We start from the raw sequence: 16,628 nt of genomic DNA, 5'->3' as shown, positions 1-16,628 counted from the left end.
GTTTTGTTATTGGTCCGGACAACAGATTTTGGGGCAGGCGTGGACTGAAGGAAGGTGAAACTACTTGAACGATCTCACGAGAAAATATGAGATTTTCCTGATTATTGTTTACATTGCAAAAACGTGAGATCCGAACCGAAATGATCCGGATTCAACTGAAACGCTTCCAAAAGCACAACTTCCGAAAACAGATGTCGTTTTGATCCTTTTTGCAGCTCGGAAGGAAACTGGTGTCGAACTTTGTTTTGATCGAGCTGAAAAGCCAGCACCCTAAATTCACCGCACCACTGGGGGAGACAAATATAGGGGGTAACTACACTAGCTCAAAGACATTATTTATACCTGCCGAAAAGCGCAAATTCTCCAGGGTCGCCATTGTGTGGAGCGAGATACACCAGACCACAGTGCGGTATGACCCTCGGAGCGAGGGACATGATGGGGATCCCCGCTTAAGGAGCGCAGAAAGGCGGGTTTGGGAGACCCGGAGTTTTGTCGAGGCCTCCGCCGGAATCCTCCGTGGTCTACCTGAAGCTGCTCAGCGGGCGTCCGCGTCTCGATCGTCAACAACCAGCACGCGAGGGACGTGGCTTTGGATGCGGCCTAGTCTGGGAGGGTCTGCCGAGCACCGGTGAGACAACGCAGACGGTTTCAGCGACAACAGCCCCAGAAAACTGAGAAAATCTTAACTACAGTGAGTATCTGAACGGGCTTTCAGACAAAAGATTTTCGTTTGAAGGATGTTTTGCTCCAGTGAGCCCAGATGTCGTGGCAGATGATGCTTATTTTAAGGATAACCCTAACCCATTGGAAACCTAACGCCTAACGGTCAGTATTTAGGGAATGAAATTGCTTTGTGTTTTAAGTATACTTGGATGAGAATTTGTCAAAACATTCTTTTCTTGCTTAGGTTTACCCTTTTAAAGAAATTCAATCTAAACATCATTAGCTAACTGTTAGCCGCTTAGATTGCTAACTGATGGTCAGCATCGGTAGCTTCTTCACTCGTTTGCCTAAAGTTAGCTAACCGATATTTCACTAATTGTGCTCAAAATTAATACTTTACTTATTTTGTTGCACGTAAACAAAGATTTTTACTATTTACTTATAGAATCCATACCTTAAATATATTTACTTATAGATGCAAACTGTAGGTAACAGACACACATAGCAGCCAGTTCTGGGCGTGTAATTTTAAACCTTCGCACCGGTCAGCAAACTGGCCACTTATTGTCCTTTGTGGCTTTTTCCCCATTGCTGTGAGTGTTCCTTGGCAGTCCCTCCATTGCTGACCTTTTATAACAGCGCCATGAAACTTAGGCCTGTCATGTCAAGGCGTTATCAAGTGATTCCATAAATTTCCAGGCAGTGACTTTACACATCTGGCCTTCGTCTGTGATGCATGTGAAATATCAGTATTTGTTTATAGTTGCTATGTACTCTTGGTGTCTTGCTGAACAGCAGTTAAGTAGCTTTTCCTTCATGGATATAAATATCAAACATTGTCAAACTTATTGATGACTCAGAACAGGAATTTTCCACATCCATATAGCTAAACACAGCCATGACTCATCACAACCAGTGTCTTTTGAAACTGTCACCCTTCTTCCATCTGAATATTCCCGGCTCTTGAATGCCTTCCTTAATTTGTGCTCTTGTCTCCACAGCCATGATGGAAGAACTGCACAGCCTGGACCCCCGGCGACAGGAGCTGTTGGAGGCTCGCTTTACGGGGGTTGGAGTGAGTAAGGTTCGTATGCACCAGATGTCACAAAGGTTGAGCTGGGGAAATGCTTCTCTAGTCACAGATTTATATGATTATGTGTTATTGTTTTACTTTACCGCCATTATCAGTCTGATTTTTTATTTTTTTTGTTTTTATTACATTTTTGTAGCCCAAACAAGCTTGGGCTCCTGCCTTTTCTTTGTCTCCGGAGAAGCTTGAGCCCGTGTCTGTGTTTTTTGGCGGCTTTGACATGGCATCGCTCCCTGGCTTGTGATGTAGCGGCTGTATATGCGAGCGGCTGCCTCTGCCAACAAGGCCACAGACATTGACGGGGTTGGTAGGGGGCAGAGGAAGAATGCGGAAATAGTTTTTGACCAGGTAGAATGAGAGGTGGCTTTTTTTTCTTCTTCTTCTTCTTCTTCTTTTCCTCCCCACACCCTCGCTACGTAGATGGAGCTGTCAGTCTTAGAAGAAGGTGATCTTGGAACAGTTAGGGAGCCGGAGTTGGTGCCAAGAGCAGGCCCTGTGCCAACCATAGGCAGAGCTGAGCTCAGAGCATGGCATGGCTGCTGCCGCAGAGAAAATGGCGACGCCTGCTAAGGCATCATGCCACAGTCGCCCTCTACTAGATGGGTGAGAGTGAAGACGTATGGTTTGGTGGTCCGATAGCTTCTTCAGTGTCACAGGGTGGCTTATCTCTTCCTCCTCGACCTTGAATAGCTCGATGGCGCTGCCGTTCTTTGTGTAAAGCACTGAGTCAGCAGAAAAGTTAAGGACAAAGGGATCAAACGTCTTTTGATAAACAGGCAGATGTGGCGTACAGTGTCTGCTGAATGCATGAACAAACAGCCACAATAGTTTTCTTTTTTTACTTGTTTTATTTAGATTTTTTTTAAAAAGCATCTTTTGATGATTGCCTTTATAGTAAAAAAAAAAAAAAGAGAGATAGTGATTTGAAAATGCGGTGAGGAGGAGAAGGAGGAAACATGGATGACATTTTGTAAAGGTGGCAGATGGAGCGAGGAATGGATCCCCAGCAGCTTGCCTAATGTTCAGCCATTTTAGGAGGGTTCAGCGAGGGAGCTCTAGTGTGCTCAGAATGACTAAGTGTCTCGCTCTGATTGGACAGCGCCTGCTGAATTCTGATGTGAATCATTTGATTGACAGGCATCACCTAGGGAACCGGCGTTAGTACCGATGCAGGTCTCCGCACATTTGGGATTTTATGGTGATTGCGTGTAGCCAAACCTCTCCATCACCGTTCTTGTCTTTCAGCGTTTTCACCGTATGTTTTCGTCTTCCTTTTCCCACAAGTTCCCACTTGTTGAAAGTAGTAACACATGGACATACGTCGAACATTTTTTGTGTGCATTTAAGTCCTTCCTTTCTTCTTTTTTTTTCTTCTTTTTATTGTCAACAGGGCTCAGGTCAGAGTCAGAATGAATCATCCAATCAGAGTCTGTGCAGCTTGGGTTCACTTAGTGACAAAGAGCTGGAGGTTAGTCTCTCTTGCATATTGACTGGATTTATTTGTGTTGGACACTTCCTTTTACCCCACCTCACACACACACGGTGTGTTTATGCTGCTTTCTTTACAGACTCCAGAGAAAAAGGCGAACGAGCAGAGAGTCAGAAAACGCAAAGCGGACCACTTTGACAGCAGCCAAGGTACAGTAATCCCCACTTACGACCCTTTCATCATTTCTTACACGTTCCCTTTTATTGAGCCCTCCTCTTCTCTTCTTGTAGGCAAAGCAGGAGCGAGGGGGCTTAAAATTAGCGATTATTTTGAGGTGAGTGCTCCTGTCGCATTGGATTCACCCGTATAACTTTTCGTTCCTTCATTCTAACCCCGTCTTCACTCGCCTTTCCATTTATCTTCTTTCTTCTTTTCCCCGCGTGTCAGTTTGCGGGAGGTAGCGGTCCTGGTACCAGCCCTGCTAGGGGAATTCCACCAGTGGTCCGCTCTTCCCCACAACACTCTCTGTCCAACCCTCCCGTCACGGTGAGCGTTGTTTGGCTCTGTGGTGTTTTTCTTGCCTTTTTTTATTCCACAACGCTCTTCCTTTTCATTCTCTTTATTCCATGCTTGTTACTAACACCAGCGGGTGAGGTCTGCTCACGAGTGAGAGGAATCAGATGTGTGTTCACATGTTCTAGTGGTCATTAAATAGATGATTGATTTAAAATGTCCTACTAAAAAAGGCATACATTGTGATATGCTTCGTGGTGACGTATCCCACCAAATCCTGATGAATTATTAAAGTGAGGGCGTTTTGTTTTCCTTTCACAGCAAAAGTGAAACGTCTTCATTGAACAATGTTTCTTCCTCCCAGGTGCAGCAAGGAAGCCCTTCGTCCATCAGCTCTGTCAACACGGAGCTCTCCACATGTGCGATGAAGCCCGTCGTCCTTCACATGCTCCACAAAACTACACAGGTACATCACACACTAATTGGATGCTAACTACCTGTTTGTGTAATTAACTTGATTGTAGTTTACGAGAAGTCGCATGGTTGGCATAAACAGTGAATATACTCGCGTCTAAATTTATTTATTTTTTTTCACATTTTGTCGCCCAACAGCAAAACTTCATTGCATTTGTTGGAAACTTGTGCGACAGAATCTCATAAAATAACGCATAATTGTGAAGTCTGGGAAATTATACGTGGTATTCATCTCATGTTTCCCAAATGAAAATCTGATAAGTACGGCTTGCATCTGTATACTTCTTGCTGTCTCTGTGCTTTCTAGAAGCGTCTCTTGCTGCAGCTGCAGGTTCAAGTTTGTTGAAGTATGTCTCTTATCAGCTTTGCACATCTGGAAACTGGATTTTTTTTTTTTTTTTTTTTGAGCAAAACCATTCCAATGTGAGAATTTCATTTGATGGAAAATTTGTCCCAGGGTGGGGTCAAATGGGTTCGGCTTGGATTCCTCAACAAATTATTGATATTTTGGAAGATTTTTTTTTTTAAATGATGGTATAACTGATTACAAAATGATTTACATTTTGGTAAGTGGTTTTAAGGATCTTCGGCTCAGGATTTGTGGCAATAGAGATTATAAATCCCAACTTGGGGAACATTTTGTTCCCAAATGTCTGGATGGTAAAATTGAAACAGATGAATCTATGAAAATCTTTGCATAAATGGGAGATTTGTTTCAACCCTGAAATTTTTTTCTCTTGTTTAAAGATGAACCATCAACCCAAATTATTTATTTTTTCGTTGGAATCAATCAAGTATTTTTGAATTAAATTAAATTGTATCTCATGTATTTTGCCGTCCCTATAGGGGTTTCCCCCCAGGATTGCCTTGTGTTTTACTCCGTCTGTTTTCCCCTCAACTCCTGTCCATGCTGAAAAAAAAAACCCTCTCTCAAAGCATGATGCTGCCACCACCAGGTTTTTCAATATGCAAAACATGTTTGACATTCAGCTTTGGCATTCTGCTAAACATAGCGCTTTGCTCATAGGCTAAAAATGGCCACATTATGGTCACTTCTGGCCAGAGCCCCTACCTTTCACATGTCTGCTTTGTCCTTGCATGGCTTGTGGCAGACTGTGAATGCAGCTTATGACTTTCAAAGGCTCACTACTTGTCATTCTAACATTAGGAGTTTGTGGATGACTAATAGCTGTTGATTCTCCCAGCTGAGCTGTAGAAGTCTGCAGCTCCTCCATTGTGACTGTGGGCTTCTTGGTGGTTTTCTGCTTAATGCTGTCATGGCTGTTCAGTTAGTCGGTCGACCACGTATTTAAAAAAAAAAGTAAGTTGACCTTAAAAACACTAATTGCTAGTCTTAAATTTTGACATGGCAGGAGTAAACCATCTTGTATGTAGTTTTTATTATTATTGCTTTTGATTCACATGTAAACATCTTCATTGTGTTGTGTGACTCAAGGTGATTGAGGCTAACTAGCTGCTAATATATCTTTACAAGCTATCTATCTATCTAGCTAGCTAGCTAGCTTTTTTGCATCTATTATGGGTAATTCCAAATATATCACCAGTTGGCTGATTAATCTGGATACAGACTCAACCCATAGAAGCCAGCCCTATATTTATAGTTTGTTTTTGTTTTTTTCAGTCTTAGATTTCATTCAAGGCGACATAGAAAGGTCTTAGACATCTTAAATTTGACTCTGCCTATGCAATGTCCAAAAAATATTTGATATAATTTTATGACCTAACCTTGCTTTAAACTTTTGCGCAACTTAATCTCTTGACGTGTCTGCTGTGTCGCTTGGACTTTATGATTCTGTCTGTTCATTAATGTTCTGCTGCAGACCTTTGAGGCTCAGGCCTCAAATCAGGTGAATCCTGCAGGCAGATTTTATTTAAGCGCATTTGATTCGAGTGGGGTGGATATGCAGGCTTTTTAGTTACGGGCCAAACACTTTGAAAACCATGTATCATTTCCTACATTTTCACAATTTTTTGCTACTTTATGTTGATCCATGTAATGAAATGTAATCGAATGTACTTGAAGTCATTAACAAGATGTGGAAGAGCTGTACATTAATGATTACAACTATAAACTGTAACATTTGGAGTTACTCAGAATGAACCCACCATTAACGACGGCTTTTGTGCTCCTTAGTCCGACCTTACTTTAGAGAAACTAACAGCCCTGGAGAACAGCAAGAACTCTGACCTGGAGAAGAAGGAGGGCCGAATAGACGATTTGCTGCGGGTACTAATCTCATTACACTTCATCCGTGCCACTTTGCTCGCTCTCTGTGAAGGTTTTCCCACTCACGCACGTGTCGATTCTCTGCATTTGTGATGAACTGTAATAATCCTTTTCACCTTGCTTATTTCCCGCCTGCCTCTCTGTGCATTATGTTCCAGGCGAACTGTGAACTCAGAAGGCAAATCGATGAGCAGCAGAGGATGCTGGAACGATACAAGGAACGCTTAAACAAATGTGTGACCATGTCCAAGAAGCTGCTGATTGAAAAAGTATGAAATTGACGAGAGCCGGGGGCGAGGGGGGTTGAAAACGTTGCTCTTCGCGAGAAGCTGATCGGTGATGTTTGGTTCGTGTTTTTCTCTGCCGCTCAGTCCAAGCAGGAGAAAATGGCTTGCCGGGATAAAAGTATGCAGGATAGACTTCGATTGGGCCATTTCACTACAGTAAGACACGGCGCATCCTTCACTGAGCAGTGGACAGACGGATATGCGTTCCAAAACCTTATCAAGTGAGTAGATGAACACAAACTTTGCTCTTATTTTGTTGTTTTAACTTGAAAAGAGAATCAAAACTAACTCTTAAACTTGCTACTGCGCGTTTAGTTATGAGAACTAAGATGCAGTTGTTTAACGATGTGCATTCCAGACAACAAGAGAGGATCAACTCTCAGCGGGAGGACATCGAGAGGCAGAGAAAGCTCCTAGCCAAACGCAAGCCGCCTTCCATGGCCCAGACTCCGCCGCCGAGCCTGGAGCAAAACAAACGCAAAAGCAAGACCAATGGGACAGAAAGCGAAACGTACAGCACTTTTTCTTGCTCTTCTTTTCCTCGACGTTCGAAACGCGTCGACATGTTTGACGGTGCGCTGAGGTTTGTTCTGTCTTCTCCCAGGTTATCGCAGGCGGAGTACCACGAGCAAGAAGAAATCTTTAAATTAAGATTAGGGTACCTTAAAAAGGTAACGCATGATGTGTTGTTTTAAATTCCTTCTAAGCCTGCTATAATAAGCAATAAATCAATTAATCGCGTGATGAATTAAAATGTCCATCCCTTCCATTTGGACAAGTTGTTGAAGAGATGCTCCACTTTAAAATTATTGAAAAGCCGCCATTTTGAGAAACATTTTGCTTGTACTACCTGCCACTTTTGCTTGTTTTCTCTAAGCTGAATGATTATTACTTTTTGAAATGCAGTGTTGGTTAGAGATTCATAATCCATTTTAATTGTGTTGATTTGTTTTGTTTAGAGTATTTAAAACATTTCTCCAGTTCCAGTTAAAGGTGTTTTGATGTTGGAGTGGTTGTGCTTACATTACTATGCCATTATCATATTAGTTAAAAGTTGTTTCAAACTGACAATATTATCATTTATCGCAATAATTTCTGGGACAATTTATCGTTCAGCAACCGCATCAAGTTTTATTGTGATATTTTAATAATTTTCTCACTCGGTAATTTTTTTTGGGGGGGATTTCTTGTTTGTCTTTGCAGGAGGAAGCTGAGATCCAGGCAGAGCTGGAGAGGTTGGAGCGAGTGAGAAACCTTCACATACGTGAGCTCAAAAGGATCCACAATGAAGATAATTCCCAGTAAGATTTCTTTTTCAGACATGGGTCACAAAATCTTTGTTTTTTTGTTTTTTTTTATCCAAGATGCAATTACAGTATTATTCAGATTTGACAGGATTAGACAAAGCTTAGATATTTAGCCAAATAATCTGTATATATGCTAATAATTTTGATAAAATGTTCTTAAAATCTTTATCAAAGCTCAGGACGTTTTCTCCTAACATTCTGTTGATGCTTGGTGTTTCGTTCATGAAGCTCACTCACATGATCCCAGGGTATCGCCCGTAAATAATCACTACTGGTAATTGTATTGATCATGTTAATATGTAAAGGAATAACATTTAAACAAGCTGATAAAAAATGTACAGATATTAAATACAAATAATATTTTCCTCTAAACTTGCACTTTTGGTTGAACTTGACTCTTTTTTTTGTTCTTGTTTAATCCAGATTCATTTTTGTATTTGGCATTTTTAAACAGGCTTTTTAATATGAAGTTACATTAATGAAAAAGGCTTTTTTTACTACTTTTTACAGTGCTAGAGAAAATGACCCCTTAAAGATTTATTTTAAATATTGAGACATAAGTAAATTTAATATCAAGATAACTTGAAATGCAAACTCCAGTTTTCAAATAATGATTTAATTTAAGGAAAAATGATCCAAACCAACTTGATCCTGAGGAAATAATCATTGTTCCCTCTTTGCAATATGGATTAAGTGTGTTTCACCTCTAAAATTGAGATTAATTTAATTCCTTCATTTTTTTTTACGCTACACCTATCATTTCCTCCTCTTGCTAGATTCAAAGATCATCCTACGCTAAATGACAGATACCTGCTACTCCATTTGCTCGGGCGAGGAGGTTTCAGTGAAGTTTACAAGGTGAGACAAAACATTTCTTTTCCTAAGCTACAGGAGGAACAATCAGCCAGCCAGTCTGTTGTTGAACTGCATTGTGTTCCTGTTTTGCCTTTATTTAATAGTTTTTACAGGCTGAAAAAGTAACAAAATGATCCTGTTTGTCCTATGCTGCTTTATAAAATCAGAGCAGCTCACATTGTGATGTTAAACTGTGTCTGCTGTGCGTGCTGTAGTTGGTATTACTTTAGGTTGAAGTTACTGTTTTGAGGTTAATCACTGTGCCAAAATGTCAGGGTTCCAGGAATCTGCTGTCGGGACAGTTAAAATGATTAATGAACGGAGCCATTTTAACGTGAGGCAAGAGTCTTGGTGCAGCTAAAGCAAAACAAAGCCATATGTACTTTCTATCTAACTGGGGATTTCTTTATTTATTTCTTTTTTTATTCAGGCCTTTGATTTAACAGAGCAAAGGTACGTTGCCGTTAAAATCCACCAGTTAAACAAGAACTGGAGGGATGAGAAGAAGGAAAATTATCACAAGTGAGTGTTTGAATCATTCCTGTAACATTTTTTTTCATGGTAATAAACCGTGCATTCAGAGGACCAATGCAGACTTGGAAAAATATGGAAATGCAGTGAAGTGAATTTGAGTGTTTCTCACGTCCGGATAAGTATGGAAAAGGAGATTAAGAGCATGAAAGACATTTATAGTTTTTAGCTTTATTTTGTCTAAATCTTTACTTGCTGCTATGTGTCCTTTCTTGTCTCCTTTATTTTTTTTTCATTCTTTCTTTCTTGATTTCCTCCTTTCTTCTTTTTTTCAATTTTATGTATTCTGCCATAAATAGAAGTATCCTGTTACAGATTCACTGTATTTTTTTAAATTGGTAACAATGAATGTAAAAAAAAAAAAAAGAACTTTGGAAAGTTCAGCCTGGAAATGTATGGAATCCTTTTTATGTGAAAATGTCTAAGAAGCCTTTTTATTAGATAATAACAAAAGACATTGTGTTTTTGTTTTTTGCTGTTGTGTTTTTTCCAGACATGCGTGCAGAGAATATAGAATCCATAAAGAGCTGGATCACCCACGGATAGTTAAACTCTACGACTACTTTTCACTTGACACTGACTCGTAAGTCACTGGAGCAGGCGTGCAACTGTTGAATTTTTCTTTCGTCCAGCTATGAAAGTCGCCGACGTCCCGCTGACTCTGTCTGAGCAGGTTTTGCACGGTGCTGGAGTACTGCGAGGGCAACGACCTGGACTTCTACCTGAAGCAGCACAAGCTGATGTCGGAGAAGGAGGGACGCTCCATCATCATGCAGATCGTCAACGCCCTCAAGTACCTCAACGAAATTAGACCTCCCATTATCCACTACGACCTTAAACCCGGTCAGTCTTCACCTTCGTTACCTTTTTCTGCTAGTTTTAATTTTGAGGCACATGTTTGGAATAGAAACACATCTATAAAACTAAATTGCTAGGAGTCGCACTAAGATGAGAAGTCTGTTTATGTCGAGGCAGTTTTTGACTTGTGACCTTTTTTCTTTTTAAGATTCAACATTACCTAACTATTCAGATTGTAAAAAAAAATAAAATTCTGGACTGTCGATTAATTTCATTTTTATAAAGTCAAACCTATCTAAACAAATCCAACTATATAGATGGACTAAATTTTAATTACAGCATAACTCCTTCACTGGCTTTTTTTTAAGAGACGAGGCTAAATAGCGCCCAAGTGCGTCGTCTATAGTGAGATGACGAAGTTTAAAAAAAATTGTCAACTCGTGTCAGGGTTTTTTTGTTTTGTTTTGTTTTTTTTCCCCTTCTTAGGTAATATCCTGCTTGTGAATGGCACTGCCTGTGGTGAGATTAAGATAACAGATTTCGGCCTTTCGAAGATAATGGATGACGACAGCTACAACTCTGTAGATGGGATGGAGCTGACCTCACAGGGAGCGGGAACATACTGGTAAGACTGGTTCCCAGACCGACACACTGGGGGTCACCAACTCTTCAGTGACTTTTCTACCACACTTTTTCCTTCCACTCAACTCTTGGATTACGGTATTATTCTTGGATTACAGCGCTGTGGCAATGACAATTTGTGGTTTACCCTACTAGTTGGGAGTGTTATTAAAATTTGCTGAACTTTCAACTCTGCAGTCTTTCTTGCGATCATTTAGACCAAAACATTTACGTTTTAATTTTTTTTTATTTTTTTTTTATGGTTTCGTGATATTCTGAAGAAAAAATAAAACTGTATTTTGCGTTAGCTTTGAACCATAAACATCAAAATTAACAGAATTAAATTCAGTTACCGAAATAAATAAACTTTTCTATTATATTTTAGTTGTCGAGAATCACGTGTAGACGTTTACTCTTGCTTTTAGTGTGGCCACGACAAGTTTTTGAAAATAGAAAAATGGTTGCAGGTGTGTGTTTTGTGAAATTTACGCACATAGAAATGAATTCCTCTTTCATCTCCAGGTATCTGCCCCCAGAGTGTTTTGTGGTTGGCAAGGAGCCACCGAAAATCTCCAATAAAGTCGACGTTTGGTCCGTGGGTGTCATTTTCTACCAGTGTTTATACGGCCGTAAGGTAGGAGTCGCAGTAAGACGAGAAGTCTGTTGGTGTCGAGTTCAGTTTTTGAGTTCGGTTATTATTTCGACTTTATGCCAACACCTTTTTTTTTTTTTTTTTCTTTTTGACCTTTTCCGCCGTAGCCTTTTGGTCACAACCAGTCTCAGCAGGACATCCTGCAGGAGAACACGATCCTGAAGGCCACAGAAGTTCAGTTCCCCCCAAAACCTGTAGTCTCACCTGAAGCCAAGGTATTTATTTTCATAGCATCACCAAAGCCACAACCAAGAGTTTCTTTTTTACAGTTTAAAAAGTTTTATCCTTTTTTTAAAATATATATTACATAAATTTTGGGCTATTTTTACCTGTACATTATAGCTAAAAAATCGTATTGCGTTTTAAGGTTTCTATATCAGTCAATATCGATAATTATATTGATAATTATTTATTAGACTTTTTTGTTTTAAATATCTGAAATACTACCATTGTTCTTTATTTTTAAGCAGTTATGAGGCACAGTGGCAAAACCTATAACTGCTGCTGCGCAAGTTACTTTAGAGATTGTTGCTAGGTAACCAAAGAGTGAGTGAGTTGCTAGGTAACCAAAGAGTGAGTGAGTGAGTTAGTTAGTTGCTATGTAACCAAAGAGAGAGTGAGTTGATTCCACCAACCTTCCTTAGCTAGCTGTGAGAGGTTTATCAGCAAAGCCTTTCCTTCCCCCAGAATGCTTTGCAGTTCTGGTTTGGAGTTCAGTGCAATTATTTGACTCAGAGTTGAGTAGTAACTGATTGCATTTACTCAGTACTTGAGTAACTTTTTTGAGGAAAAAGTACTTTTAAGAGTATTTACTACTCTGTACTTTTTACTTTTACTTGAGCAAATATATGATGGAGTAATGCCACTTTTATTTGAGTAAAATTTCTGGGTTCTCTACCCACTGAATGAAAAACAAACTTGTTTTAATCAAAAATTCACACACCGGCAGTTTTTGTTAATGTTTTATATTGAAAGAAACTGATTTGGAAAAATGTTGTTTTGCCTGATTTTGTTTTTGTTTGTTTTTTGTTAGTTATGCAAATTATTTTCATTTTGGTTCCTAAAATACCAAAATTTCCATTTAATTTTATATTTTGGTCTGTCTGATTATGTAATTTCTAAATATTAAATGATTGATCATTTGATCAGTTACTCTGTACTTGAGTCAACTTCTTACCAAATACTTTTTTATTCTTACATGAGTCATTTCTTGGATGGCTGCGTTTTACCTTTACCTGGGTAAAAATACGTTGAAGTAGTGTTGCTCTTACTGAAATACAATTTTTGTGTTCTCTACTAACCTCTGATCTCAGACATACTATCTATTTATATTGATCATTTGTGTCTTGTGACTGTATATATTAATTGTCCAGCCATACTTGACCATTATTCCCACCCTCTTATGGTGTTTTTCTTCAGGCCTTTATAAGGCGCTGTCTGGTCTACCGTAAGGAGGACCGCATCGATGTTCACCAGCTGGCCAGCGACCCCTTTCTAATGCCCCACATCCGCAAATCAGTGGCTTCCTCGGGCAGCTCCGGCACGGCCGTGGCCTCCACATCCAGTTCCTCCAACAGCAGCGCCTCAAACTGAGCTCATGCCCCTTAAACGATTGACCGGATCATTCGATTGGACGGGGGACGGCTCCCCCGTTCTAACAGCATCTCACCTTGCCATGGAGAGTTGGAGGGAAACTGGTCGGATGGCAGCATGGGGTGGGTGAGAAGTCAAGGAGGGGTTGGGAACGGATACTGTCACCTCCACAACCCTCCGATGTCCATCCACCCCAGCCCACCCGTCCTGGCATTGTTCCGGGGGTCAAAGCCCTGGATGACTCGCGCTGCGAAGGGTCGGGTTTTCGGCACTGTCTTGGTGAAAAGTGAGTTTCGTGTTTCTGATGTTCCTTTTTCTGCTTAAAAAGAGAAAATAAAACCACGTATTGAACCGCTTCAGCTCGGCCAGATGGAACGGACTGCAGAAGGCCTCATTGTCATATACTCTCTCACACATACACACACACACGCGCATGCGTGCATGAGCCTCTCTGGCCCAAGGTAGTCAGAACCTCACAAACATGAACATTTTGTTTGCTCTTATCTCCCTGAAGCTAAAACGAGCGAGCGAGCCAGTCTGGGCCGTTACTGTTTGGAACCCTCAACGGCGCCGCGGCGCCTGATTCTGTTTAAATTCAGACCCGCGTAGTTTCTCCACGAGGGACGACGAAGCCGTCCCTCACATCTAGTCAAACTCCTGTGACCAAAGCTTTTAACTTCCAGCTGGTGGCAGTGTTCCACCTGTTTTTATAACGAATGGTTTTAGAGCTGTGCTGCTTGACATGGAGCGGAAGCTGCTTGAGGATTGACCCAATTTTTACGGAAAAGATCTGTTCATGTAATTTAGTTCATGAAGAAAACAGTTGTTTTCATGTTGCCTTTAATTAGAATTGTTACTGTTTTGGGCAACCCACAACCCCCTGCCTCTGTGCTCCCTTTTTTTTTTTTTTTTTTTTTTTTTTTCCTCTTTTTTGGTCCCCCTTTTTTTTTTTTTTTTTTTTTTTTTTTTTTTTTTTTTTTTTTTTTTTTTCATAAACACATATTTATTTAGGTATGTTTGAATTTATTTTTGGCCAATAAAATGCAAGGGACTGGTTTATCTAATAGTACTGTTGGGGGGAGATTGGGCCTTAGCAAACAGTTGCATAAACCATTAAATACTATTGGTTAAACTGTGCTTGTTGTTCTGTTCTTTGTGATTCTGTTTCCCTCTCAGAGTTTCTGTTTATTCGCTTATTTCTCTTCAGTTCTCATAATTTCAATATAGTCAGCTTGAATAAATAAAATAGGAGCATTTCAGATAAATGAATCATGTTGGACTAAAGCTTTCATCTGTTAATTTCTATAATTTTGCAGTCAAATGGGTAAAAAAAAAGATTGATTGCTGTCGAGAGCATAAGTCTGGTGCAAATATTGATCCTGTGAATCTAAAGATCAGCATATTAAAACGTAACCTTCAGTGAGTTTTAATTTCATGATTCATTATAATGGAAAAACTTTAAATTGGAGGCCATAGCTGTGGATTTCAGTCATGTCACCTTCATTATGTCTGCTCATTAAGCAGCTCCTAGTAAAGAAATAAAGCTTAGATTAGTTGTAACCAGTCTATGCCAGCATAGAAATGCAGTTTTTTATCAATAATGTGTAATACTAGAGGAAAAAATCCATTCAGTCCACAGTGGGATGAAAAATGAAATAATACAGTGAGGGTTTAGAGGAAAACATTTTCAGATTATATGACTGTTCCTTAAACATGAACAACTCAGGAAGTGATTAACATTTAAATTCTGTCGCTTCAGGGGGGTTTTTGTGCTAATTTGCATATTTTGTTTTATATCTTAAAAAGAAAATATTGGTAATAAAACCCCACTTCCATTATATTGTTGCTCTGATTATAAAAATGAAACTACAGTTTCAGTCAAAATGAACTGACTTGTTTTGAGTTAGCAATAGCTAGCTATAGAAAAACTGTTTTTTACGGCCAAAATGGCTTTGAGTGTGAAGAAGTGAACCTGAAGGATCAGCTTTCCCTCAAAAACTTTAGGGACGTCTGTTCAGCTGCTGTCTAATAAAATCCAAGAATGTGAGCCGCCATAATGATCCATTTCTGATGTCTGGAGGATTCGTGTAGCCACCGCTGTAGAGCTTGTTCAACACTGGAAGCAAGTGGGTGTGAGTGCATCTGTTTCTGCTGTGGTAAAGAATTTTACACAAGCTTAAGACAACAAAGAAGCACCAAAAATAATGAAGGACTACAGATGAGCAGATGAGATCACATTTTTTTCCGATTGTTTGGAACATCCTGGAAATCATTTATCCAAAGGAGACAAATTTAGTGCTGTGAAGCGTCCTGGTCCAACCCATGAGCGTGGCTGCCTCTCATACAAAGGAAGAGGCTTTCATGTAATTCTGAACATGAAAAGAGCAACTTCTTCTAACTCTTTAGGTACTTCTAGCTAAAGAACATTAAATTTGGACCTAAGAAGATGTTCTGGGTCGGGTTCAGACCTGGATAATTTCAACTCCACCAGGTTTTCTGTTGCTTATGTTCATGTCCAATAGGTGGGAGTTTGGTACTCCCAAACACAATGGAGACACCGACAAAATATAACCAAGCACTAGTGATGGTGAATGGAGTCAATGCAGAGTTCTGATGCTAAATTAAAGGGCTATTGCTCCGTTTTTAAAGGACTTTTGAATGTTTGGATTTCTCTCAAACATCTAGATGAGTCAAATATAAACTGGATTAATCTATACCAAACAGGAAATGTTTCTAAAATCTTGTAAAACCTTTATTTTATTTTTTTTAATACTAAATGTCCAACTAATAGAACTGAACCATTACAATTAACTCCGTTATCACAGAATGCCCATCAATTGCCTGTAGTGCCAAAAATAAAAATAAAATGTTTGCCCTCTTGCAGATTTTTGTTTTTTATTTTTTTGTCTGAATTAAGTGTTTCAGATCAACACAGATTTTTACATCAGCCGTTATCTGAGTAAATAAAACAAAAACAACAGTTCCACAGATTTTGTTTATCAAAAGGTAAAAAAAAAAAACCTATCCAAACCAAAAAAATGTAAAAAGTATATATTTTGGTTGTTTAGCCTTAATAACTACCATCAAGCACTTTGACTAACTGCCAATCAGACTTTTACGTTGCTATCAAGGATGTTTGATCTTCTCTTCTTTGCTGAATTGCTTTAAATTGGCCACATTTTATGGTTTTCAAGCTCAAACAGCCAGTTTGAGTGCATACCACATCACCTCAATCAGCTTTAACTCTAGACTTTGACAAGACAACTCCAAAACCTTCATTTTGTACTTTTTTGGGTCATTGAGAAGTGGAAATGTGCTTCGGGTCATTATCTCGCTGCATAACCCAGGTGCATTTAAGCTTACAAATTGAAAAGTGGATGTTCTCCTTCCAGATTTTTAATCAACAAGTACTTTGTGAATTTTCCTTTGCCTGATTTTTTTATTTATTTATTTTGTTACTTATATTTGTTTTCATCTTTAAAATGGCGAAAAATTCCAACTTTACATTTTGATATGCTTAACTATGTACTTTTTAAATGTTAAATGATAATTAGATTATTTTTTTTT

General features: G+C 39.4%; 1 protein-coding gene across 5 annotated transcripts; it reads left to right on the top strand.

The window, feature by feature from the left end:
• Nucleotides 1-26: 26 nt before the first annotated feature.
• tlk2 (tousled-like kinase 2) lies at nucleotides 27-13,982 on the top strand. 5 transcript variants are annotated; one of them, XM_007558056.2, is made up of 21 exons: nucleotides 29-691; nucleotides 1,665-1,747; nucleotides 3,144-3,221; nucleotides 3,322-3,391; nucleotides 3,473-3,516; nucleotides 3,630-3,728; nucleotides 4,060-4,161; nucleotides 6,325-6,417; nucleotides 6,576-6,686; nucleotides 6,789-6,925; nucleotides 7,063-7,215; nucleotides 7,309-7,375; nucleotides 7,908-8,005; nucleotides 8,788-8,869; nucleotides 9,297-9,388; nucleotides 9,891-9,980; nucleotides 10,071-10,240; nucleotides 10,682-10,820; nucleotides 11,339-11,450; nucleotides 11,576-11,683; nucleotides 12,888-13,982. In XM_007558056.2, exons 2-21 carry the CDS (start codon nucleotides 1,667-1,669, stop codon nucleotides 13,059-13,061), a joined length of 2,100 nt encoding a protein of 699 aa, XP_007558118.1. In that variant the 5' UTR covers nucleotides 29-691; nucleotides 1,665-1,666; the 3' UTR covers nucleotides 13,062-13,982. The 5 variants fall into 5 exon arrangements, with proteins under 5 accessions (XP_016529886.1, XP_007558116.1, XP_007558119.1 ...); XM_016674400.1 differs by lacking the exon at nucleotides 6,325-6,417 and having other exon boundaries at nucleotides 27-691; XM_007558054.2 differs by having other exon boundaries at nucleotides 27-691; nucleotides 7,063-7,375.
• Nucleotides 13,983-16,628: the final 2,646 nt, after the last annotated feature.

Source organism: Poecilia formosa, unplaced genomic scaffold, assembly GCF_000485575.1.
Source record: "Poecilia formosa unplaced genomic scaffold, Poecilia_formosa-5.1.2 Scaffold94, whole genome shotgun sequence".
NCBI lineage: Eukaryota > Metazoa > Chordata > Actinopteri > Cyprinodontiformes > Poeciliidae > Poecilia > Poecilia formosa.
The sequence above is the reverse complement of the archived record's forward strand: the minus strand, read 5'-3'. Positions and strand labels throughout refer to the sequence as shown.

Coding starts and splice junctions, on each gene's coding strand:
- tlk2 (XM_007558054.2), top strand. CDS start 1,667: ATGATGGAAGAACTGCACAGCCTGGACCCCCGGCGACAGGAGCTGTTG. Junction 1,748..3,143: donor CGGGGGTTGGAGTGAGTAAG/GTTCGTATGCAC, acceptor TATTGTCAACAG/GGCTCAGGTCAGAGTCAGAA. Junction 3,392..3,472: donor CCACTTTGACAGCAGCCAAG/GTACAGTAATCC, acceptor CTCTTCTTGTAG/GCAAAGCAGGAGCGAGGGGG.